Genomic DNA, 25,958 nt, shown 5'->3' with positions numbered 1-25,958 from the left:
CAAATCGTCCGGGACATCCCTTTCCTCTTATTGCAAATGTTGGTGCACGCGAAACCAAGCTGATAAGAAATTATTGTATTATTTCTTTAAATTCATGGATGAATCTTTTTGAAAATCGTAATTTATCTTCCTGATTGATTTAAAGTAACTACGCCTTATTTTTAGCCTTGATTTTTAGTATTCGTATTGTCGTGCTGATTATAAGGTTCACACAGTTTTCTCTGCTTCAAATCTTTCCATGTTTCGGAGTACAAAATCACTCTAATAATACGATTTTAGAAACAAGGTATTTACAAACTAAAAACAAAATTATTTTTAAAAGAATGCCAATATTTATCAAAAGTACCAGGACTATAATTTAATACGCAAGACGCGCGTTTTGTTTATATAAGACTCATCAGTGACGCTCAGATCAATATAGTTATAAAGCCAATCAAGTAAAAAGGTGAAGAGCATTGAGGACTCAAAATTCCAAAAAATTGTGCCAAATACAGCAAAATGTAGCATTATCGCATTATTCAAAAATTATAACCAAAAAAAATTATACCGAGCTTATTTTCCAGCTACAGGTAGTGTACAAAATCCGGATTTACAAATCTCACCCTTTGTTTATAATGTTTTAAAAGATGACAATATGTATGAATAAGGAAATGTGGTATAAGTGCCATGAGACAACGTTTCATCCAAGTCACAATGTGTAAAAAGTAGAAAATTATAGGTCAAAGTACGGCCTGCAACACAAAGCCCAAAGCCTTGGCTCAGACCAAACAGCAAGCTAAAGACAATTACTAATGAAAAATAATGCAAACAGGAAAACCAACGGTCTATTCAATATATAAAAAACGAGAAACGCTTATGAATAAAGGCAAGATTAGAAAACTGCTGTTTAAAAGTCATAAATCGATAGAGAGAAACTAAATCCATAATAATAAATTAATTAATTGACAATGACTTAGGCGGCAAGACCGAATGGTCTATATAGAGATGTGCTAATATTCATACAACTGCATACCAAATATATGTATTTACCATTAAAGGTTCCCCTTAAACTTAATGACGCACAAACGCTGCCACTGGAAACAGCATAGTACAAAGTCTCGCTTGTAGAATCTGTCAAAATGAGACATTTAAAACAACAAAAACAGATAAGCAATCTATATATTTTCTATATAAAACATTCAAAATGTCGTCCTTATATAAGACTGGTTATGAAATCTATACAAAAAATATTGATATTAAAAAATTACGATTGATAGATTGGTTGTAGATTCCTTTAAAAGAGGGACAAAAGATACCAGAGGGACAGTCAAACTCATAAATCGAAAATAAACTGACAACACCTTGGCTAAAAATGAAAAAGACAAACAAACATTGTACACATGACACAAAATAGAAAACTAAAGAATAAGCAACACGAGATTGATTCAAACTAGCTTTCAGTAACTACGAGTTCTTTACTTCGTTTCTTTAATGTGTTTTTGTATTCATGTGTGTTTAATTATTTTATGTCATTTGACAAATTTTTCGGTTTCCTGTTGTCGGAGATTTCATGATACAAATCTTTGTTTTTTTCCTAAAAGTTTAAATTTTGTGAATATTTAAATTTTATCAGTATTATATACTATTTTCCCACAATCAATAAAGGTTGCATTTCTGTAAATATTGACAACGCATTTTCCCATAGGAACTCCCTTTACAGCTGAAACTTTACCACTTTTACTATGAAGTTTAAAAAAAAATCATATCCTAGAATATGCACTTCTATTTTTTTTCAAAGGTCAAAATATAGGGCTGTGCGCAATGTTTTCAACGTTTATATGCTAAATTTCTTAACCATCCCTACCTCAACTGTAGGGTTACCATAGATTTCAATATAAACAATATTCACACGTATATTTTCTGGTAACTTTCCCAAGTTATGTCTTTATGAGATGCAATCTACAGATCAGAACTGAGAACCAGTATGTTAACAAAATTAATTTTCCATGAATATTCTAAATCTCCCCAAAAGAAGAGTGGTATGAGAAACAGCTGTATTTACAAAGTGCAACCTAAACCGGAGATGATCCCAAAATATTTTGTTGTTCGTCGTACGTCGTCTTCGCCCATGACTCTTCCCTGTATAAGAAAATGATCAAAATTCCGAAACCTACGGCACAATTTATAAAGAGGATACACTAGTTAAGCTTTGGTTCGTTTAAAAGGAACTTCCGCATATCCATTGTTTCCATTAGTCTTGTATTTAAGTTCTTGTTATGATGTCTTTATATGATTAAAATTAATGTCTATATTAGAATATACCAGAACACACCCTCGGCATCGCGGGTTCGTGATTGATTTAAAGTAACTACGCCTTAATTTTTGCCTTGATTTTTAGTATTCGTATTGTCGTTTGATAAAGTCATGCTGATTATAAGGTTCACACAGTTTTCTCTGCTTCAAATCTTTCTGTTCGAACCATTCCTAGTTTTCTTAATGCAACCATAAACTCCTTGTAGATATAAATGTTTTTCCCAATGATATAATTTAGTAGTGTCAATCCCTATATACTGACGCAGTTAAGGTGTGATTATGACCCGTGGATATAGCAAAATTTTAATTCCAAATACACCGTAAGGTAGTGTGCCTTACAGAAAAAAAATGCACATATTAGGTAACAGGTGTAGCATGTGCAGTCGAGTGTGCAGTACGTCGACTGAGCATGGGCGAAAGCGTATAAGACACTGGTAATTGGCGGTGTCCGAATTCATTAATTAGCGTTTTCTGTTGAAAAAAATATTGTTTCAAAGTACAAAAAAAATAAGTACGTCATATCACAAATATTTCCGACTATGAATGGGTTCAGAGGAGTTGCTGCTCAATGAAATCGTTCTCTTCCTTATAGGAAGTATAGATTAAAATCCAATATCGGAAAACGCTTATATCTCTGATTAATAGTATACACATTGTAGATTAAAATCATAATATGCAGTTGAATGATTATGAAATGGTAATGTATCTATAAAAGACAAACCAGTATATGTTCGCATACATTATAAACTATCCACAACAGGCGACTGAATTTCTTAGAAGAAACATGATGTAATAAACACGTCGATTTCTACTCAAATCAATTTCCGAATATACATTGTAAACGATAAATTAAAAGAGGTGAAATTATAATAAAATTCAGCGATGCAACGTGTTAAGAGTTTCCAGTCAAAAAACAAATATATAAGAATTGAATGCTTCTTTTTGTAAATTAATTGGGGTGTAAAAGCGTTAAATGAAGTACATGTTGTCCGCTTCATTTCTAAAAAAATGTACGCATGGTCAACGCTTTTACAACCATATAACATTACTTAAAGAAATACTTATATAACATTTTTTCGAAAGGATCCTAAAAACACGATTTTCTTTAAAGATTTCATTTTATCTACCTGTTCACTTTATTGTGGAAGCTCGTGTCATCATGAATGTTACATTTCATTTCGAAATGAATTTTGATTTCAGAATGACGCTATGTTGCTTTTATAGCAAATAAAAATAACGTATTATGATGAACAAAATTAAAATTGAGAATGGAAATGGGGAATGTGTCAAAGAGACAACATCCGATTATAGAGCAGACAACAGCCGAAGGCAACCAATGGGTCTTCAATGCAGCAAGAAACTCCCACACCCTGAGGAGTCCTTCAGCTCGCCCCTAAACAAATTTGTTAATAGTTTAGTGAAAGTGGATGCCTGATAATTAATAATTACATACAAGAAACTAAAATAAAAAATCATACAAGACTAACAAAGGCCAGAGGCTCCTGACTTGGGACAGGCGCAAAAATGCGACGGGGTTAAACATGTTTTTTTTAGAACTCAACCCTCCCCTTCACCTCTAGTCAATATAGAAAAAACAAACGCACAACTAACGCATAGTTGAAGAGAAGTCCGAGTAATGGTAAGAAAATAATTGTATTTAATGTTGATACCCGAAGAAGTCAAAAGCAGCTTTAAACCCCAGAATCATAAGCACGGACTCGCCTATTTTTTTTTGTCCAGCGTGTACTATATGTGTTTGCCATCCTGTATGCAAGACAATGTCTTTAGAGGCATAACTATGTAAATGGTAAATTTTGTGACGACATTCTTTTTTATTTTTCTTAATTAAAACCCTCTAAACCAATTGAAGCATAAAGTATCTATTCAAAGTGATTAGGACACTTACTATAAAAAGTTTGATTTTGTTGATACATAGATAGATAAGGTAACTTTCAATACGTTCTTACCTTTAATAGTATCTGTCATATGCAAAAGCTTTCCACTGCTAAAGTTTTTAGTTCCATAGTACACAGCCGTGACTAATCCAATAATAACTACAGACGTAATCAAAATACATCGAAATTTCCATCCTTCAATGGCATTTTTGAAAGTATTTCGGTGTTGTTGAGGATACAAATGTTCTTGGTCTGGTCGTTGAGAGATTTCAAATGTTAAAATACCTCCGCTGAAAACTGGGTTGATATGCGTTCCCATTGCATAGATTAAGAACGAAAGTATATTAAACAGCACCAATTGATGACATGCTAGCTCTGACTCTACAGAAATAGCTTTGTTCCACAATAATATATAATATATAAATGAAAATGCAATAAGGAAGGAAGAAGGCAATTAGAAATCATAATTCACATATGATTGTGTAGTTGTTGATTTTTAATTCATTTTTTAAATAAAGGGGGGATATAGAAAATCGAAAAGTAATATATTATACTTTCTGCCTCAGTCTATTTTATCAAATTCTGTATGATGTATAATAAACAAATCATCAATGTAGGAACATATTGTCATATCCAAATACTCCAGAGAATATAAGGTTGAAGTATTATTCATGAAGCCGTTTTGTCACAGGAGTCCTTTACAATGTGCCAAAACTAAAATGTTATGCATTTTATAGAAGACCCAAAATAACGTGTAATTTTTATTTGGAATATAAATTGAAGGGAAAGTAAACAATTGTCCGCGACATTCATTTTCTCTTACTGTAAATGTATGTGCAAAGCTGTTTATAGGTCAAAGTACGACCTTCAACACAAAGCTAGGCTCACACTAAACAGCTAGGTATAAATGGCCAGAAATTACTAGTGAAAAACAAGTTAATCAGACAAACACACGACTCATCTTTATATAAAAAAGCGAGAAACAGTTATGATTTAAGGCAACAGTAGTATACCTTTGTTAAAAAGTCATCAATAGTACCAGGGTTATAATTTAATACGCCAGACGCGCGTTTCGTCTACACAAGACTCATCAGTAACGCCCAGATAAAAATAGTTGTAAAACCTAACAATTACAAAGTTAAAGAATCCAAAATTCCAGAAATTAGCCAAATACGGCTAAGGTTATCTATGCCTGTAATAAGAAAATCCTTAGTTTTCGACAAATTTCAAGTTTTGTTAACAGGAAATTTAAAAAAATGACCATATAATCAATCGGTTATAGAAACCAAATCCGGGTTACAAACTTACACCGAGGGAAACACATCAAATGTAAAAGAAAATCAACCGAATAACAGAAACACTGAAGTGCATCAAAAACAATCTTATGAACAACACGAACAACAGATAACCACTGAAAACAATATCCTGACTTAGGATATGTGCATACAAATGTTATAAAAATTCATGCAAATAAATTTTACTTTTCTTTCAAAGTTTCCTTATTTAAGGAATATTTGAAAAAAGATGGACGAAAGATACCAGAGGGACAGTCAAACTCATAAATCGAAAATAAACTGACAACGTCATGACTAAAAAGGAAACAGACAAACAGATAAACAATAGTACACATGGCACAACATAGAAAACTAAAGAATAAGCAACACGAACCCCACCAAAAACTAGGGGTGATCTCAGGTGCTCCAGAAGGGTAAGCAGAGCCTGCTCCACACCGTCGTGATAACAAGTCCGGTAAATAGTCTAATTCGGTAGGTCACATTCATGAAAGGGAAGGGATTGTAGTTACGACGTAAGGAACATAACCGATATCATTTGTGAAACGGTTATTCCATAACGGTCAACCAACTCGTGATGGGGTCCATAAAATTTACGAAGGGATGATTTCAACTTCACCATTTGGAACTCTTGGTTTAATAGCTTCCTTGTGAGCAGCAACCCTCTATCAAGAAAGTCATGATAGGAAATGCAAGCACGGGAATATTGTATCAATTGGGAGATATATACCCCGTATGCAGGTGCTGCTGGAATGTTGCGACTTAAAAATGGAAAGTTCACAATTGGAAAGCTGAAATCATCTCTTTTGTCGTAAAGTTTTGTTTTCAACCGATCCTCAGTTTCTAGATGTAAGTCAAGATATGAGGCCGACTTAACTGTATCTGTAGTATCCTTTGTCTCTAGTTCGATTGGAAAAATGCGTTCAACATAGTCACCAAATTTTGAATTATTTAGTGAAAGAACATCATCTATATAGCGGAAAGTAGAGTTAAGGGTATTGCTAACTTCTTATGTTCACATAGCCAGTGATATATGTATAGCAGTAGACATTTAACCTGTCGACTCCCTAGGTCTGGCTCTTTTTCAAGTTCATACAATTTCCTCAGTTTTTGTGTATTACTTTCGATTGGTCTCATTAATTGATTTATGGGATTTGGACTTAGGTTAACTACAGCCTCAATTTATTTCAATCATATGAGATCCAAATTGGTCGAAATGATTTGGAGTCACCAGAACTGACATTCAAGTATTTGTATTCTCTCGGAAAGTGTTTTATCTTTGTTTCAACGATTAAAGCAGCTACAATAGATTTTTTTTAATGTTGATGTAAGTACCACTAGGTTAATATGAAACGATAATTCTACTTTATTGAAAACTTCACCTTTTGCAGAATTAACATTGTAGATGACCACGCTTCATCAACGACTGAAATCCAGTTGTTACTTATTACCACGTGGTTCCTGGGGAAATAACTCGATATGGACGGTATCTGAATTTCCAAAAAGGCATAAAGAATGTGGACTTATATAATTTGCAGTACGATATTTTTAACCTGTTTACATATAACAAGTATTTTTCGTTATTGTTCAGTGTCAACGCAATACACTCTGATACGATTTCCTAACAGGAGAAAAAACGTTACAAATGTCGTTTTTGGTAACAAAATTTCTATTGCAGAGAATGTATAATTATGTCGCGCTGTATTTATGTGGTATTGTTAATTTCCACGCATTTCTTTCACTTGCAGCGTCAATTTTGACCTTTATTAAGCTCCCTGGAATTTGAACATTAAAATGTCTTAATATTACACATTAAAGATTTTGTTGTAATTCTACACATTATCCAAAAATTCAATATGCTATTCATCACTGTAAATGTTGTTGTAACAGATATGTTGAAATGGCAGACTTATAGAATGCAAACCTGTGTTATTAAGCAAATGTATAGCTTTAAGTGGTTTGTATTCAATAAATAGTCCCCTACTTTTCAGAACTGTTGATTTTGCCATTTGATTAGGGACTTTCCGTTTTGAAACTTCCTGGGAGTTCTTTTTTGTGATTTGACTGTCTAACTTAATACTGACAAAATGTTATGAAGGAACATATGCTTTTAATATATCTTTGCGTTGATTGGCAGAAAATCTATTTGATTTATTTCATTGTTCTCTATCTCATTTTAATTTTCTTTGATTACCTTATATAAAAACTTGTCTATTAGCAGTATCAATGAGGGCAACAGCATTATGGAAATCAGAGTGGATGGTAGAACGACTCACCCGAATCATTAACAATCATTAACAAGGATATATAATGTGGCAATGGAATATAGCTTCAAGTCACTAATATAAATCAAATGCATTAACATAAATTGCAAATTTTACAAGTAACAGGACATGTTTAACGCATATGTATATTTCAAATATGGCATTATCCTCCCTATTTCTGCTTCAGTTTTATTCATTTTTCACAAATATAAGCACACTTTAGATCTATGCTTTGCTCTTGAATATCATGCCATAGATAATTGTAGGTCTTGACCATCATTATGTAATGTTTATTCCAATCATCTTCCGGTTGTGATGAAGCTGTGTTCCAGTTGAAATACGTCATTTCCGTATTGTTATCGAATCTGTAAGTCTTAATGGTATTGTCATTGTTTCCCTGAATGCAGACCATATCTGATACATCATTAACTAGAAAATTAATAAATGAAAATTAAATTAATAAAACAAGTTAGAAACTACACTTGTTATGTCAATGGAAAGAAAATATTCCAACGTTTAATATCTAAGTAAACGTTGACTGCATGGTCTACGGGTCTAAATACTGTTACGATGTACTTCATTTCAGTGAAAAAATTACTTAAAGTTTCGATATTCTACTGCGTATTTAAGTTTGAACTTCATAGAAATAGGAAGATGTGGTATGAGTGCCAATGAGACAACTCTCCATCCAAATAACAATTTATAAAAGTAAATCATTATAGGTTAAGGTACAGCCTTCAACACGGAGCATTGGCTCACACCGAACAACAAGCTATAAAGGGCCCCAAAAATTAGTAATGTAAAACAATTCAAACGGGAAATCGACGGTCTATTCTATATAAAAACGAGAATCGAGACACACGTATGAACTACATAAACAAACGACAACTACTGAACATCAGATTCCTGACTTAAGACAGATGCAAACATTTGCAGCGGGATTAAACGTTTTAATGGTACCAAACCTTCTCCTTTTTCTGAAACAATAGTATAACATCACAACATAGAAAAACAAACTATCAAATATCAAAAATGTATGCAAAAATGTACAACTCCCAGAATAGTGAATAAATTTCTTTAAATAAAGGCAACAGTAGTATACCGCTGTTCAAAACTCGTAAATTTATGGACAAAAAACAAATTGGGGTAACAAACCAAAACTGAGGGAAACGCATTAAATATAAGAGGAGAACAACGACACAACATTAAAATGTAACACACACAGAAACGGACTAAGCATTAGAAAAATCCGATAAGAATAACAAATATAACATCAAAACCAAATACATGAATTTGGGATAGAAAAGTACCGTGACACGTCTTATAGTAATGTGAATTCACACTAAAATATAAGAGAAAACAAACGACACAACGGAAACACAACATAAAAATGTTACACACACAGAAACGAACTATGATATAACAATGGCCATTTTCCTGACTTGGTACAGGACATTTTTAAAGGAAAAATGGTGGGTTGAACCTGGTTTTGTGGCATGCCAAACCTCGCACTTTAATGGCAATGTTTAAATATAACATTAAAATGACAACATAATATTACAGGACTACAATACAAATACAAAGGAGAACGTATTAGGCAAAGAAACACATGAACAAAAGGCATCAGGTTTAAAATTCAATACGCCAAAAACGCGCCTCGTCCACACAAGACTTACCAGTGAAGCCCAGATATAAAAGTTCGAAAGTCAAAAAAAGTACAAAATTGTACAGCACTGAGGATCAAAAGTTGAAAAAAGTTGTGCCAAATACGGCTAGGGTTTTCTGCTTGTGATAAGAACATCCTTATTATTTAGAACAATTTATGTTATTGCAAACAGTAAATTTTATCAAATGAATATAAAAGATATACATGATAAAACTGAAGTCTTAACTAATCACAGAAAACAAAACCCGAATACATAATACAAAGACCAAAAATACAGAAAATAGACACACCCGACTTAGTCCAGGCCTCAACACAAATAGTCATAAAAATGACGTCACATACGAAGTGGTGAAAATTGTCGAAAATAATCCATAGCTTGAAATGGTTATCGCAATGAATTACGGTATTCATTTTGAATGTAACTTTTGAACCCTTGATGATACGACTTTCATTTATTTACAAAATATTAGACAGAGCTGAATAAAAAGATGAAAATATAGGCAACGGCAGTCTACTTTTCTTCTAATCTCATAAATCGGTTATAAAGACAAATAAAGGTAACAGAACAAAATTGAAGGAGCCGCATGAACTCAAAAAGGAACCAGACTGCTTGCATTGATAACATAGAAGTTATCTTCTGTTTTGCATGTACAACCCGTAAAGCGAAGATGGAGATCTAAATATCATAGTTTGTAAAAACAACTGTAAGAAACATAATTAAACTAAAAGATTTTTTTGTATCGAAAAAATAGCTTTGTAAAGCTCTTAAAAAGATGAATGAAAACTGACAGAAGAAAAAGAAAACAGTTATCAAAGCTAAAAACGGACCATGAAAAAGAGAAAAAGCAACACAACACAAACATCAATCAACTCCATGGACACATTACCAGAACCTTGAACCAAAAGATGACAACAACAAATCTGCTCATTTATTTCAGGTATATTTAGCTTACCAAGTATTTGCTGAACAATTATTTGCTTGGTTGCTGAATCTATTCTTATAAGCTCACTACCCATATCTACACACAGTTTTTTAATGTAGTTAAAGTCCACAATCTCAGGCGAACCAATGAAATAACACATATCACCATATGGACTGTATAGAAATCCAGGATTGGAAATGCATTTTACCAGTGAACTAATATCATCTAAATGTAAAATTCAGAGTCTGCATTAGGGTTAAGTCAAAACATATATAATTGTATAAGACATAATTAGCACATTGTTAAGAAAACATGATTCACATTAACTATTAGAAAACATTTATATTAGTGCTTCATCTACTGTTAAATGGTTTGACTAGGTTTCATTGTTCGTGAAATATCCCTCATAAAAAATTTGTAAGCAAAAAATGTAGAGTTTATTTCGAGGCCTTTTGTGGCTGACTGTGCGGTATGGGCTTTGATCATTGTGGAAGGCCGTACGGTGACCTATACTTGTTAATTTCTGTGTCTTTTGGTCTCTTGTGGGGAGTTGTTTCATTGGCAATCATACCTCATCTTCTTTTTAATAAGTACCCAGAATAATGAATAAATTCCTTTAAGATTATTCAAAATAATTTCTTCCATTGTGAGCTTCTTCAAGTCAGAAATATGGCAGACATTCTTATATTCGTTTGATGTTGTGAGCTTTTGATTTTGCCATTTAGTTGAAGACTTTCCGTTGTGATTTTGTTTTTACTTTTTCCGTTCAGTGTTTTAAGATATTGAACTAAATCTTGGTATTTACTTGATACGCTTTTTTTCAAATGAAATGTTTCTCTTGCATTTCATAGGCCAAATAAAATAGAATGTTTGGTCCCAGTTACACCTAAAAACAAAGTTAGGATAAATTGGTAGGAATTTTAATTTGTTATTTAAACTAAAAAGTAGGGTAGGTATGATAACTGGAACCACACATATATTTTTATTTGGCCTAAATAGTTATCAAAGTTACGAGGCTTATAATTTGATACATCAGACGTGTGTTTCGTCTACATAAGACTAATCAGTGACGCTCAGATAAAAAAAAGTAAGATAGCAAAACAAGTTTAAAGTTGAAGAGCATTGAAGACCCAAAACTCCAAAAAGTTGTTACAAATACGGCTAATGAAATATATGCCTGGGATAAGAACATCATTAGTATTTCGAATAGTTCATGATTTTGCTAACAGTATTTTTATTTAAAAAATTGACTATACACTTGACATTCATGTCAGCACCGGAGTGCTGACTACTATGCGACTTCAAATGGTATAAAATGAGGAGAATATACCAAAGGATATATAAATAACACAATGTATTTAAAACGGGTGATATTAAGATAGAAAGAAGACAATAAAACAGAAAAAGTACGTACCTTCTTCTCTTTCGTAATATTTCCAACCAGATGACGTCACAAGATCGACGTCTATACCTTGAACCGACAACTCAAGAATATTTAGACTATGAAGAATGCATTGTTTTGTTTGGTTCTGGTAAAACAATGATCTACAATCCGTAAGCAACAAACATCTATTTGTGCATCGGATCAATGATTTCGTCTGGTCAAACTGCCCAAGATTCAGGTAAATGGACAGCTGGCCAACCAAATTGTAATTTACAGTCATATCAATGGTTTTGATGTTTCCGGACAGACATCGGTATCTGAGATACAATATGTAACTGTGTAATACAATATAAACTCCAAACTTTTCCAAAATACCCATATCCTTTTTTGTCAAATTACACAGAACATACAAGTATAATTACGTTTAACTTTCTTAAATTACTTATATTTAAGTAAATGTACAGCGGTGGTAGTTTTAAGGAAAAATAGTTCGTTTCAGGTAAAAAAAAAACAAACAATCTAAATACAATTCAGATATTGTGTGTCTTGGTAACTTGATGAAGAATGAGAAAATGACAGATGCTATAACAATTCTAATGGTTAAAACAATAGAATTAAAAAAAGTCTTGATGTGTAGTAATGAAAAAACTTCAAACTTTTAGCAGTTTCAAAGAATTATTGAACGAAAAATGAACAAACAAATACATAGTTTTATTAGGAACTTGATAAAAATTCTTTCAAATTTGAATAAAAATCTTTCATCAGTAAAAATGTTTATTACTCAAATAGTTTTGAATCACTTCTACATCAATCAGCCCACATTTCAAACGATCGAAAACTTGATTTATCAAAGTTCAAAAATGAATATCAAATGTTAATTATAAATTAATTTATGCAAACTTAACACAATTCTGCATAGGTTAGTGTTTATCTATAAGCGGATCTTTATTGACAAGTCATATGCCATTACTTTGTTATGACACATTAAAATATTGTATAATTGATTTAATTCTAAACATTGCAAAGAGTTGTTTTATGACTAGAATGCGTAAAAAATCAAACGACTATCACGTGTGTCTTCAAACATGGTGTCAATCAATAACCATAGGTCGATGTAAGACAGAAGGTTTTCCCGTTTTGGGGATGAATTCTCTTATCTTTTCACAGTTATTTCGTATTCATTCTTAGTGCGGAATGGGACAGTTGTTATCTATTCGTTTGATGTGTTTGAGCTTTCGCTGTTGCAATTTGATTACGGTCTTTCAGTTCGGTATTTTGTAATTTTATTTTTAAAGGGACGTCTTTTCTAGATGTTACTCTATACTCATTTTACTTTTTTATATGAGAAATTGGTATGCACTTCCCCGAATAATTATCCTATGCATGTTTAACTTCCTCCCACGGTATCTTACATAAATCATGAGATTTTCCGGTGTTGTGTAAATGATTGTATTGTGTCTGTATTGTTAAAATACAATGACGATAATCGGAGATAATTTTGTCCTAATATCTACTTTTTTTTAATTTGTTTACCCTGCATGTGTTTTCTTCAACATGTATCTGTAGAATTACTGACTTCAAGCAAACTCTTCGCTCAATCCAGTGGTATTTGTTATATTGAATTTGCGGTGATGCTATACTTTATATTGAAGTATTCAGATTAACTTTGATATGAAATATAGCAAAAAAGGTGTTGTTCGTTTGCTTTTGTTTCATGTTTGCGATCTTAATTTGTGTTATGTATTGATAAGCAAGCATATGTTTTTTTTCCATCAGACAACAACATTACATATATTGAACACACAAAACCTCTAAAAGTTTGTACAACATGGAACCATCAAATATCGGGAATAAGCCACTTTCCGACATGCTACAATCAGTCGCATTAGATTAAAGTTATTAATACAGAATTTAAGGAGAAAATGTAACGACAACCAATGAGTATCAGTTTATGGTAGAGACAGTAAGGTTGTGCCAAATCTGGCATATATGACTGTTAGTTAAAACATAGTGTTGTGAAAGATTTATAAACATCATAATAAACAGTTTATCTGCAAAACATAACATCTAAAAAAGAAGATGTGGTATGATTGCCAATGAGACAACTGTCCACAAGAGACCAAATTGACACAGACGTTAACAACTATAGGTCACCGTATAGCCTTCAACAATGAGCAAATCCCATACCGCATAGTCAGTTATAAAAGGTCCCGATAAGACAATGTAAAACAATTCAAACGAGAAAACTAATGGCCTTATTTATATAAAAAAATGAAAAAACGATCGTCTATTTCAGACTCAAATTTTTTTTTTTCGCATAATTTCAAGCGATTTGACAATCTAAACATTGACTTTCACATAACTTTTCTGAAGGACATAACCTCATTTAAAACGAGCATAATACTTGCACTACATCTATATTGATATCCCACTATTATTTTGAAGGCATCATTATACACGATTTAAGAAACGGTAATATAAGTTAAAATAAATGTTTTTTAAAAGATACACAATAGACATTCATACAATAAAATATGAATGATTGATTTTCGCCTCAGTATATCAACTTTCCTACATTTACATTGATGTTGTCTATTAACGAAACAATCATTCTTCAAATCATCACAACAACATGTCCAATATATTCATATTTGTCAACAAATTCTTATATTTTAACACATAATTGGACCAATTGTAAATGTTCATATAGTTTGTTTTAAAAGTTATACACATACATTGCTGGACATGAAATAAAATATGAACGCATAAGCAAATTATTTACATCAATATATAAGACGAAAAGATAACAGCAAACCATTATACAATTCTACACCTTGAAAGATAAATACATACGTCGTTTTGTTAACGTTTATATTTTTGTTTTATTTATGTACGAACCTAGTAAACAAAATACATTATAAAGTTACTTAGTCCCTGAATGAATGTGCCATATAATTACTTGTGAATGAAATTTTAATTTATCAAAACGTCTACCGGATCCATTGAAATATATCTCAGATATTATTGCAAGTTTCACTCCAGGATTTAACGATTTACAATTGAATAAGTTTTCTGTAATGCAACAGAGAAATATCTGCCATCATGTTGGAGATCACCATCTTAAAAGTACCATTTTATCTAGTAGGATTAGCCATTGGTTTTTAGAAGAATGCAGATGTATATAAACTATGAGTCTTTTGTAGAGGAACCGCGCTTTTATTATATCATCTTAGTATATATGATGATTAAAACCACTGGGTGTTTGCCACTGCCGACTGCGAGGATATTGACAGCCCAGTAGTCTGCACTGTGTTGACATCATCATTGATATGGTCACAACTATAAATAATATGTAGGCAAAGCTTGATAATTATGAAAATCACTACCCCATGAAGCGATTACCTTACCTGTATTTGGCGAAACGTTTAGGAATTTTAGTCCGAAACCTACTTCAACTTCATGCTTTATTTGGCTCTTTCTATTTTTGTATTTAAGCGTCACTGACGAGTTTTTTTATAAAGACAATAACTGTTTAGTGTCTTAAATAGCAGCTGTATGTGTAGGAGGATAAAAAAAAAACAGTTGTAATGCAAGCTTCAGAGAGCTATTACTCCTGTTTCCAGCTTTGTAAAAATACAGCTGATATTTAAAGACATTAGACAATTATTGTCTTTATCCAGCAATTTACATCGTTTTGCTTTAATGATAAAACAACAACTCACATTTATTGAATTTATTTCCGATTTCAAATCTTTTGAGGCCCGCGTAGAAATTTAAAAAATCACACAATCAGACCGCAGAAAAGAATTTCGCATGGGCATCAAGAATACATCGCTCAAAGATTATCATTATATATTATAACAACAACTAATTCAAACAATAAAAACAAATAACAAAACACTGCTCCATTTAATACAAAATTGTATGATTTGTCCTACGCTTCAGAATTTTGAACCGAAAGTGACATTCAATGAACAAGCTGAAATTGACATTGTTGCATGGTTGATTACATGGACACATTCGACACCGAAGAAAATGGAGTTCATGTTCATGTTTGTCTGTTAGCCGAAAATTGGCTTTAAAAAAGCAGAACGTAAATTAATCTTAAGTTAACATAAGGTCAAGTCATTGGAATGCGACTGCAATACACATTCTGAGGTCACGAAGGTTCATACAACACTCGTCAACAGCAGCTGACAAACGTAGTCCTGAAGTGGGCTGAGCTTTTAAACAGAATAACGATAGAAAACAATTAACACATTATTAATGGTATCATATATATTCTACATAGGGGTCTCTGTGGGTTAAACGTATAGTTTAACTCTGATCATCGATGAGTCCTGTATCTATACCATTTAAGCATAATATCGCTTACTCCAGTAATTTAAAAAAAATATATTCTCTGGTTGCAATCTACTATAACTTCAATCTTCTTTAAATATTTTCAGTCTAGATATGTATACCTATCCAAAATCTATCTAACATATTTAAAAATAATTGTTAAATAATTGTTAAATTGAAGTTTATTATCTTACCAACGTGTATTAATCAATCCTTAAATGCAAAAAATATTTTCATATAATATTTAATTATGTTTTCTATATAGTAACTATGTTAATAACTCAGCAAATTCAGTAAATATATGGCCACATGAAATCTATCCAGTTATTTTGCAAACAATCAGAAACCTCTGACGAGAAGTTGTTCAATTATGGTTGTTGCGCTCTTTTATTTTATTTTTCACATATGTATGTGCACTGACGGTCTAGTTTTTCATCTGCCATATCATGCCATAGATAATTGAATTGTTTCACCATTACTATATGGTGCCAAATAAAGTTGTCAGGCTGTCCCATGTTCCAGTTAAAGTATGTCATGTCTGAGCCATCGTCAAATTTGTAGCTACCATCATCCCTGTCTCCCTGAATACACACCCAGCTACCTGCGTCTGCAGCTATAGAACAAAACGCATTTTAGTGAAGTTAAAGGTTACTCTGGGAAAAGATATATAACTCATTAAATAAATACTAGCACCGGGTGTATAATTTAAGATAGTTTTTGGATTTGTATGAAAATTATGTTTTAAGATATTTAAAGAATATCTAAGTTTATATCTATGAATGTGACCTTAAGAATAAGACAAGTCATCTGGTCTCTACGTACATGGGCAACACGACAGGTGTCGATTATCATGATGTTTTAACATTATCTGATTACCCTTTTGGAAAATCTGATATCACAACTGTTTTTGGTAGTATTTTTGTTGCTCAGATATCATTTTTTCTATGCTGTGTTTTGTATGTTATTATGTGTCTTTTCGTCGTTTATAGTTTTTTGTCATGGCTCTCTCTTCCGACTATTGAGTCCATTCGCCTCTCTTTTATTGTATTGGAAACTTATTACTTTATTTTCTTTTTTTATGAGGGTCGGACTTTTCGTAATCATTCTTATTGTTTCCATAATTATCTATTCATTATTATACAACTTAACAGAAACTATTTAGAAATTGGATTATTGTTTTTTTTAAAGAGGCGTTAGATGTCAAGTGGAGAATTCAAACTCATTATGGGAATAGAATAATGTGTTTCTGTTTTTGTTATCATCTAAATATTGAAAAGATTAACTCAATATTCATATCTTTTGTTAAGTTCTACCAAACTTTGGTCTGACCTGTGTTTTTTTACAGTTTTTTCATACGTTGTGTTGTTACATCACTGTCTATAAGGTGGGGAAAAAAAGTAAAATCACAAACATACTGAACTTAGAGGAAAATCAATTCGGAAAGTCCATAATCACATGGCAAAATCAAATAACAAAACGTATCAAAAACGAATGGACAAGAACAGTCATATTCCTGACTTGGTACAGGCATTTTCAAATGTAGAAAATGGTGGATTAAACCTGGTTCTATAGCGCTAACCCTAATGGAGAGTTGAGTGCTTTTACAAACTTAATAAGATGATGCGGATTGCCAATGAAACAACTGTCAATCAGATACCAAATGACATAGATGTAAGCATTTATAGGTCACCATATGGCCTTTAACAATGAAAAACCAATGATATAAAGTAAGAGATACAAGACCGACATGGCAAACTTATAAACAAAAGCAAATATAAAAGCCAGCCACAAACAAAACCACTGAATTACATGCTCCTGATTTGGACAGTTTCACACAGAGTAAGGCGATGTTGAATATATTTTCAAGTGATCAACGCTCCTCTTATCTTCAACGGTGTTATGATTGAAACATTAGAAAACACAATAAATATCAGTTGAAACAGGCTTGTCATACCACATCTTCTTATCTCTATTAAATTGTCAGATCAACACAGAGTTTAACAAACAACTAACAAAAAGATTAATAACGTAGTTACTGTTAAGCCAATTACGGATAATGAATTTATAGTGTATTAAAACTAAATATCAATCAGTACATATATAATGGGTTTAGTTTATAGAGGTAAAAGGTAAAATGACAATAATATCGAACTCTGAGGAAAACTCTTTAAGGAAAGTGCATATAAAAACGGCAAAATCAAAAGCTTAAACACATTAAACGAATAAAAACAATTGTCCGATTTGAGATCCTGTTATTCGGTGGTTTTCTTTGATTGATACTTGACACAATTGTGTTTTCGTTAATGATGTAGTATAAAGTTGTTTCTTTTTCATTCTTCCACTCCTGTGGCATTTAAAGCTTACTATATGGTACCGGATTATATTATTATTGAAGCCATTTCAGCGACCTGTAAATATTCACAAATCGTCCATTTGGCCTGTATGAATAACCGTTTTCTTGGCAATCATACGGTATCTCCTCAAACTCATTTTAAATGCGTCGCAAGAAAATAAAAATAAGGAGATATGTTACGTATGATATGACTGACGATAAGACAAAAATCCTCCAAAGACCGAAGGATAAGAAAGTAAACAGCTACAGGGTATTATACGTGAATATAAGAATTTTCCTTTGATTCTAATTCTAAAATAACACGTTTTTTACTTATCATTTCGAAAGTTGTTAGAACATTAGTTCACCTTAGATGGATTTGACTATTTTTATGGCTCTTTTTGGTTTTTACCTCTTTTTCATTTTCTCTCCTTATCCTTCCTTAGCTTTCAAATATTTAGCTTTGATCGTTCCTGATGAAGGTAAATAAAGAGAACGCTTCGAACGCATGTTATTTACAACGTGTTGTTATTATTTTTTTAAACACTGAGTCGTAACCTCCGCTAGTTGACTATCAGACCCTAGGGTATCATATGTTCAGCAATCAGTACTTGGGAACTGAAATGATTTATAACAAACTTTATAAAATTGAATTAAAGATATTTTGAAAATGTAGCTGAATTTTAACCTGAACTCTTACAAGTAAAAAGCTTACCAAGTATTTGTTGTACAAATGCTTGCTTTTGTGCTGAATCTATCCTAATGAGCTCACTGTTCATATTTGAACACAACGTTTCTATGACGTCAAAATCAACAGCTATCGGGGAACCAATGAAGTAGCACATACTTTCACCTGCATTGTAAATGAAGCCAGCTGTGCTAGTGCATTTGTCTGCAGGACTGGTACTTTGAGTAGTACTTGGACTTTCTGTAAATAAATAATAATTGTGAAACGTTTGGCAGAAGAAAAAATAACTAAACAATTACTATATCGAATTCTTAAATGCAAAATGTTTTATCTTGATAGTTCAATTGCTGTAGCAAGCTGTTTCATTCCATTAAAGTTGTGAATATCTGCCTAAATACCAATCGTTACATACATTTTTAACAACAAATATAGCTTTTTTCCAATTTAAGCATGTATTTATTTATCTACGTTAAAACTGTGGTTTAAAAAAGGGTTTTATTAAACGATTGCATCATAGATATGAGAAGATGTGGTATGTGTGCCAGTGAGACAACTCTCCATCCAAGTCACAATTTATAAAAGTAAATCATTATTATGTCAAAATACGGATCTTGGCATAAGTTTGAATCACTTGCTATTCATTAATAAGGTTCTATAAAAAGTGTCGTTCACTGTTGATGCTAATTCTGTTGTTGCCCTCCTTCCAATCATATTCAGATTTAATATATATATTATTTTACATTACCAGTTATGTATATTTATTTGACATTTCGGACTACAATTCCTACGTCCCTAGGTATCCATGTTCAAGAAACCGTTTGACAGAAAATAGGAAAAAGAAGACAAAAACGTGTAAGCAGTATATAATGGTATATACCACTGAACAGACTTTAAGAATTGAGAACTGTGAAATCAGACGTTTGGAGTAAGATTATTCATTAAAAATCACTAGTCGAGATTTTTCTGAATTGGTGTCCGAATTATTAGGCTCATGTCGACGTAACCATGTAATGTCATTTTATTAAATAGTTAAGTTTTCCTACGATCCCCCCATCTGAGTTGGAATTAAAAATTCGAACTCTTCTAGTTATCATTTGTTAGTATATCTGATAAAGTCATCATATATATTATCAATGTTATTTCAACAGATCGGACGAAGCATAGGTTTTATTTTGCATAAGGACAGTCTATTTGACGATGTGTGTGATAAGAATGATGTCGTTATAATTATTATTGAATTCTAATCACCTATCAGTGTCACCAAACGGATGAACAAAAGAACTGAGCGTTTGATATAGGACAACAGAGTAGTTTAAAACTTTAAAACTTATATCATTTGTAAGTGCTATAGCTTAAATATTTTGAATATATTGCATGTTTTTTTAACTCCGAAAAGAAACAAGAAAATCAACGGCCGTGTCTCACTATTTACTTTTGTATTTTTACATATTTCAACAGGATCAATGACCATAACTGAACACTTCATGTATGAGCTTATCCCAAAACACCTTTCTATACATGGACTGGTCTATGATGATGAGTCAAGTGAAATAAATCAAGTAAATACAGGATTGAAATTTTATATTTACGCCAGACGCGCGTTTCGTCTACAAAAGACTCATCAGTGACGCTCGAATCACAAAATGTTAAAAAGGCCAAATAAAGTACGAACACGATTAAAATGTATACATTTGTAAGAAAATTTATATATTTATATGAAACTATTAAGTTCATATATGAAATACTTTAATTACCTTCAACCGTTTTGTAGTATTTCCAACCTGTTGATGAGACGAGATTTACCGACGACTCTGGAATATCTAGACTGTGTAATATACACTGATGTAATTCTCTCTGGTAAAACAGTGACCTGCAGCTAGCAGTGAGCAGGCATATGTTGGTACATCGAACTAAACTTTTTGACTCGATATTTCCTAAGTTGTTATATTCGGAGAACTTGTCTCTCAAGTTTAAGTTTTCTGATATTTCAATTGTTTCTATGTTTCCCGAAAGAGGTGAAAATCTCACAAAAAATAACAAACTGATCGACACTAATTTATCGTTCGCCATTACTGCAGCTTAAATGTAACAGTTTTTAATGGGTTAACTATTTATATTGATAGAAAAATTTAATATCAACTATATTTAATTTAACATCTCCCAAGTTCCCACGAAATTGTTTTTATGACCGATTTAAGAATCAAAATGAATAAAACAAACATTGATTGCGGCAATGAGCTTTGGAAAAAATGAGTTATTGAACAGTAAGTTTAAATGTATTCTAACATAAGAGATTTCAGGCTTTAGTCCAGTAGTTATAAATTGTAAAGTCATTAAACTAAATTATCATCATTCATTCGTCTTTCAAATTTAAATTCATCAACGATTTTTTTCTATACATTTAGTCCATTTTTCAAAAATGCATTACGTTTTATGAATAGACTTTTAAATGGTAACATTTAATTGTTTTTTTGGGGTTTTTTTTATGCGAGTGCTAGATAGACAATTGTTTTTTAAATTACGGAAAATGAATAAATATACAAGGTGAAGATGAAACCAAAGGATATTAGCTAGCTTTTGCAAAATAAATAAAAATGTATACTCGATGTTAGGAAGTTATTGATAGAAATTCCTTTAAAGCAACGATTCGATCGAATTCGGATAAATCATATTAAAATAAATCTCCTTTATTTTGCGTTAAGGAAGACAGGGCTCTTAGTGTCGACAAAATCTTGAAATAAAATATTTTAGAATTTTATTATGTATTGCACTAAATGTAAGAAGTCAGTATGCCATACAAGTTCAAAATTTAGATGATGATTTCCGACAGACTCAGATCCTAACAACAAATAAAAGTAAAACCAAAAAAATACTGAACTCCGAGGAAAATTTAAAACGGAAAGTCCCTAATCAAATGACAAAATCAAAAGATAAAACACATCAAACTAATAAACAACAACTGTCAGGTCCTGACTTGGTATGTAGAATATAAGGATTATATTGATAGATTAATGCTGATAAGAATTTTCGTTTAAGTGCACAAACAAGTTGCTTGGTCCTACCTTTTCTTTTATGGGGCAACTTTTCTATAGGCGATAAAGAGCTTAAATTATTATATAACCCTTAGTTTACTTTTTAAAAGTATTTTGTATTGTTTGTGTGTGTGAACATGACTGTGTTTGTCATTGTGATGTTATATCATTTTTATCTCAATTGGCCGAAAGGGCCAAGTGAGCTTTTCCCATCACTTTGCGTCCGTCGTCCGTCGTCGATAACTTTTACAAAAATCTTCTCCTCTGAAACTACTGGGCCAAATCAAACCTAACTTGGCCACAATCATCATTGGGGTATCTAGTTTTAAAAATGTGTCCGGTGACCCGGCCAACCAACCAAGATGGCTACCATGGCTAAAAATAGAACATAGGGGTAAAATTCAGTTTTTGGCTTATAACTCAAAAACCAAAGCATTTAGAGCAAATCTGACAGGGGATAAAATAATCTATTAGGTCAAGATCTATATGCCCTGAAATTTTCAGATGAATCAGACAACCCGTTGTTGGGTTGCTGCCCCTGAATTGACTATTTTAAGGAAATTTTACTGTTTTTGGTTATTATCTTGAATATTATAATAAATAGAGATAAACTTTTAACAGCAATAATGTTCAGCAAAGTAAGATCTACAAATAAGTCAACATGACCAAAATTGTCAAGTTACCCCTTAAGGAGTTATTGCCCTTTATAGTCATTTTTTAACAATTTTTGTAAATTTTTGTAAATTTGTAGAATATATTTCCACTGTAATTACTGGTCCAAGTTCATTATAGATAGAGATAACTGTAGCAAGAAGTATGTCCAGTAAATTAAGATCTGCAAACACATTATGATCACCAAAACACAATTTTGTCATGAATTTATCTGTGTCCATTGTTTAATATGTACATAGACCAAGGTGAGCGACACAGGCTCTTGAGAGCCTCTAGTTTCATTTGTCAAAAATATTCACCTAACTTAAATATATTTCTCTTCATGCCCAATTATAAGCAACTGTTGTATTGCAATGTTCATTGTAATAAATATTAATCAAAGAAGGCGGATGATGTCAAATGTATAATTAAATTAATACGACAGCCGAAATGAAAACGCAATAAAAAAGAGTAAACGAAAAAGACAAAAAACATTTTGTATATATCTAGGTAGCTTGAAAACCAGGTTAAATCCACCATTTGTTTTACATAAGAAGATTTTGCCTGTACCAAGTCAGAAATATGACAGTTGTTATCCATTTGCTTGATAAGTTTGAGCTTTTGATATTGCCAATTGCTTAGGGACGTTCCGTTTAGAATGTCCCTTAGGGTTCGTTATTTTTATTATTTTACTCTTTACAAAACACAACATAGTAAAGCTTACGGTCCAAAATCGTGTCTATACTAATAATTTTGTAATTGTGATAAGATAAGATAAGATAAGAAAATTTATGTTAAGTGGGGTTACATGAAATACTACAAACATAAGCTCTGTAGATCTTTTTGCCGACATTAATAACAATAACAACACATACAATATTAAGACATATAGGACATATACAGCACACACAATAGACAATATAAAGACAGATATATTTCATTAGAAAAAGTTGATATATATGAAAGGAAACACAAGCAAGTAAAACACTCAACTAGATTATAAGCACATGCAAAGCAGACAAATAAATAAGCTAAACTAGTTCTAAAAGTAGCATGAAAAATGCAAGGTCATGATTTTCTATACTGTTCATAAAGTCGTTACACTTAATCCAATGTGTGTGTAACAATTTACCTTTTGTTTTGGGAAACATGTTTTTATATCAGTTATCAACGGTAAGGAACAAGTTCTAGTAACTGCTAGTACTCTCAGATATGTACTTTGTGTCTTTATGTTGTTTTGTTACTTGCGTTTATGCTTTGCATCGATCAGATGAGTTAAAACCTTTTGCACTGATTTCTATTGTTTGCACTTATGTTGTGCTATTATAATACTGTCTCAGGTTAGGAAAGGGTTGGGTTTTTAAATAGGAATTTACGATGAATATAGATACTCCTTCCAAGTACGAGAACTTATTATTCAAAAGAGCATCGCTACTCTTATTATGGAATCTTCTTTACAGTTATAAACTGTTGGAATCAGAAAAAACCTATTTGTTGGTTTCACCAAATGTCATTCGGAATAATCTGATAACAAAAACGAGCGAAATGATAAAGGTGCAGAGAATGAAAAAGAAACACGTTCATCTGAATGACATTGATTGTAAACTACTACTCTAGTTGTAGAAAAAGAAACGATGCAGTTAAAACTCAAATTTTAGAAGTAAACAACAAATGGTGTTTAATCATTTCAGGGTTAGATAAGCAACAGAAGGTAGATATTTTAAAAACATAATTATGGAACATCTACGTCTTACTCTGTAAGATACCCGTTTTTTATAGTCACAATAGTATCGCCGTTGATAATTTTTCGATCAATGTTTTTTGGGGGGGATGATTTCTTTTTGTAAATAAAAAGTGCCAATGAATAATAGTATAAACGAACTTTCGCATTCAACACTTTTATACGACTGGCACTTGACTTCTAAGTACATTTCATTAAGTAAGTAGCTACAATCTCCATTCAACTCATAATCTCTTCTCGTTCAACATGTCAAATAGCTAGGTTTAACTGCGGTTACCTTATTTGCACACCATATCTTTGACCCATTCTGTGTGCAGAATTGTCAGTCAAAACAACCTTAAGGGTGTTTCATATAAAAAAAGAGATGTGGTATGATTGCCAATTTGTCACCTCTAGTATTAAATAATAAAGACATTATTGCAATCATGTCTTCGTTTTCTCTTATATTTACCGTTTCACTTCTTAACAGTTTACACGCAGCAACGAGCGTACGTTTTAATTATTTAGTTGAAGAAAAAATAATCCGCTTACATGCAGAAAATAGGGTATTTTTATTTACCTTGCTGTCTCACTGACGCTACCTAATACCTAAGGCCGGTATCCCTTTTAATCCTGGTATCTATGATTAGAGTTAATTTGCAACCACTGGGTCGATGCCACTGCTGTTGGAGACTGATTTCCCCGAGGTTATCACCAGCCCAGTGGTCAGCACTTCTGTGGTGTCTTGAGTTATCATTAATATGTTCATAATTATAAATTAACGGTTAACAAAACAGTTATTTTTTGAAAAACTAAGGCTTTTCTACCTCAGGAATAGATAACCTAAGCTGTATTTGGCGAAACTTCAAGAACTTTTGGCCTGAATGCTCTTGGACTTCGTACTTTATTTGGTCTTTTAAACTTTTTTTGATTCGAGAGTCACTGATGAGTCTTTTGTAGACGAAACGCGCGTCTGGCGTAAATTTGAAATTTTATTCCTGGTATATATGATGAGTTTATTTAATTATATAATAAATATGTGAACTGATGCCTCTAAAACAAAGAGAAAATCAACAGAGAAAAAAACTAAGATACAAAAAAAGCACCAACACAATGAAACCTTGTTAACTGGTTTAGTAATGAACAATTATGGATTGGTATTCAACGTGGCAAATATTACATGCATACCAAGACGAAAACATTGAATGTAGTTTTGTGATACACACAAATGACAAATATAATCAAGAGTTGTACTTAACCGACAAAGGCTAGAGGCTCCTGACTTGGGACAGTCGCAAAATTGCGGCGGGGTTAAACATGTTTATGAGATCTCAACCCTCCTCCTATACCTCAACCCAATATAGAAAAGTAAACGCATAACAATACGCACATTAAAATTCAGTTCAAGAGAAGTCCGATTTTCAAACCTGCTAGTTCTCAAAGTTACAGTCACATGTCACTCATACGTTGGACACGAT

At 32.1% G+C, this 25,958-nt stretch overlaps 2 protein-coding genes and 1 long non-coding RNA gene across 3 annotated transcripts in view; all 3 read right to left on the bottom strand.

Moving 5' to 3' along the window:
- LOC139501244 (macrophage mannose receptor 1-like) overlaps positions 1-4,611 on the bottom strand; it is a 58,951-nt gene extending 54,340 nt beyond the window's left edge. Inside the window, exon 1 of the mRNA XM_071290264.1 lies at positions 4,260-4,611. Coding sequence (XP_071146365.1) covers positions 4,260-4,506 — 247 coding nt within the window. The 5' untranslated portion in view covers positions 4,507-4,611. The remainder of the gene's footprint in view (positions 1-4,259) is intronic.
- Positions 4,612-7,411: 2,800 nt separating this feature from the next.
- LOC139501515 (uncharacterized) lies at positions 7,412-12,244 on the bottom strand. Its single transcript, XR_011658590.1, has 3 exons — positions 11,747-12,244; positions 10,363-10,557; positions 7,412-8,172 (listed from the first exon to the last, which is right to left on the bottom strand). It is a non-coding gene; the product is annotated as an uncharacterized lncRNA (long non-coding RNA).
- Positions 12,245-16,329: 4,085 nt separating this feature from the next.
- On the bottom strand, positions 16,330-21,215 carry LOC139501240 (hepatic lectin-like). Its single transcript, XM_071290262.1, has 3 exons — positions 20,832-21,215; positions 19,105-19,317; positions 16,330-16,670 (listed from the first exon to the last, which is right to left on the bottom strand). The coding sequence occupies exons 1-3, from the start codon at positions 21,145-21,147 to the stop codon at positions 16,450-16,452; spliced, it is 750 nt and encodes a 249-aa protein (XP_071146363.1). The 5' UTR covers positions 21,148-21,215; the 3' UTR covers positions 16,330-16,449.
- Between the last annotated feature and the right edge of the window lie 4,743 nt (positions 21,216-25,958).

The sequence above is a fragment of the Mytilus edulis genome, chromosome 13 (genome assembly GCF_963676685.1).
Source record: "Mytilus edulis chromosome 13, xbMytEdul2.2, whole genome shotgun sequence".
NCBI classification, from domain to species: Eukaryota; Metazoa; Mollusca; class Bivalvia; order Mytilida; family Mytilidae; genus Mytilus; species Mytilus edulis.
Note: the sequence above shows the minus strand (reverse complement) of the source record. Positions and strands in the feature narration are given on the sequence as shown.

Bases quoted from the DNA above. Each gene is read 5' to 3' on its own strand.
- LOC139501240 (XM_071290262.1), bottom strand. From the start codon at position 21,147: ATGGCGAACGATAAATTAGTGTCGATCAGTTTGTTATTTTTTGTGAGA. The intron at 19,318-20,831 runs GTAATTAAAGTA...ATTTATTTACAG, and splicing joins ATACTACAAAACGGTTGAAG to AAAGTCCAAGTACTACTCAA. The intron at 16,671-19,104 runs GTAAGCTTTTTA...TTTGTTCTATAG, and splicing joins ATTTGTACAACAAATACTTG to CTGCAGACGCAGGTAGCTGG.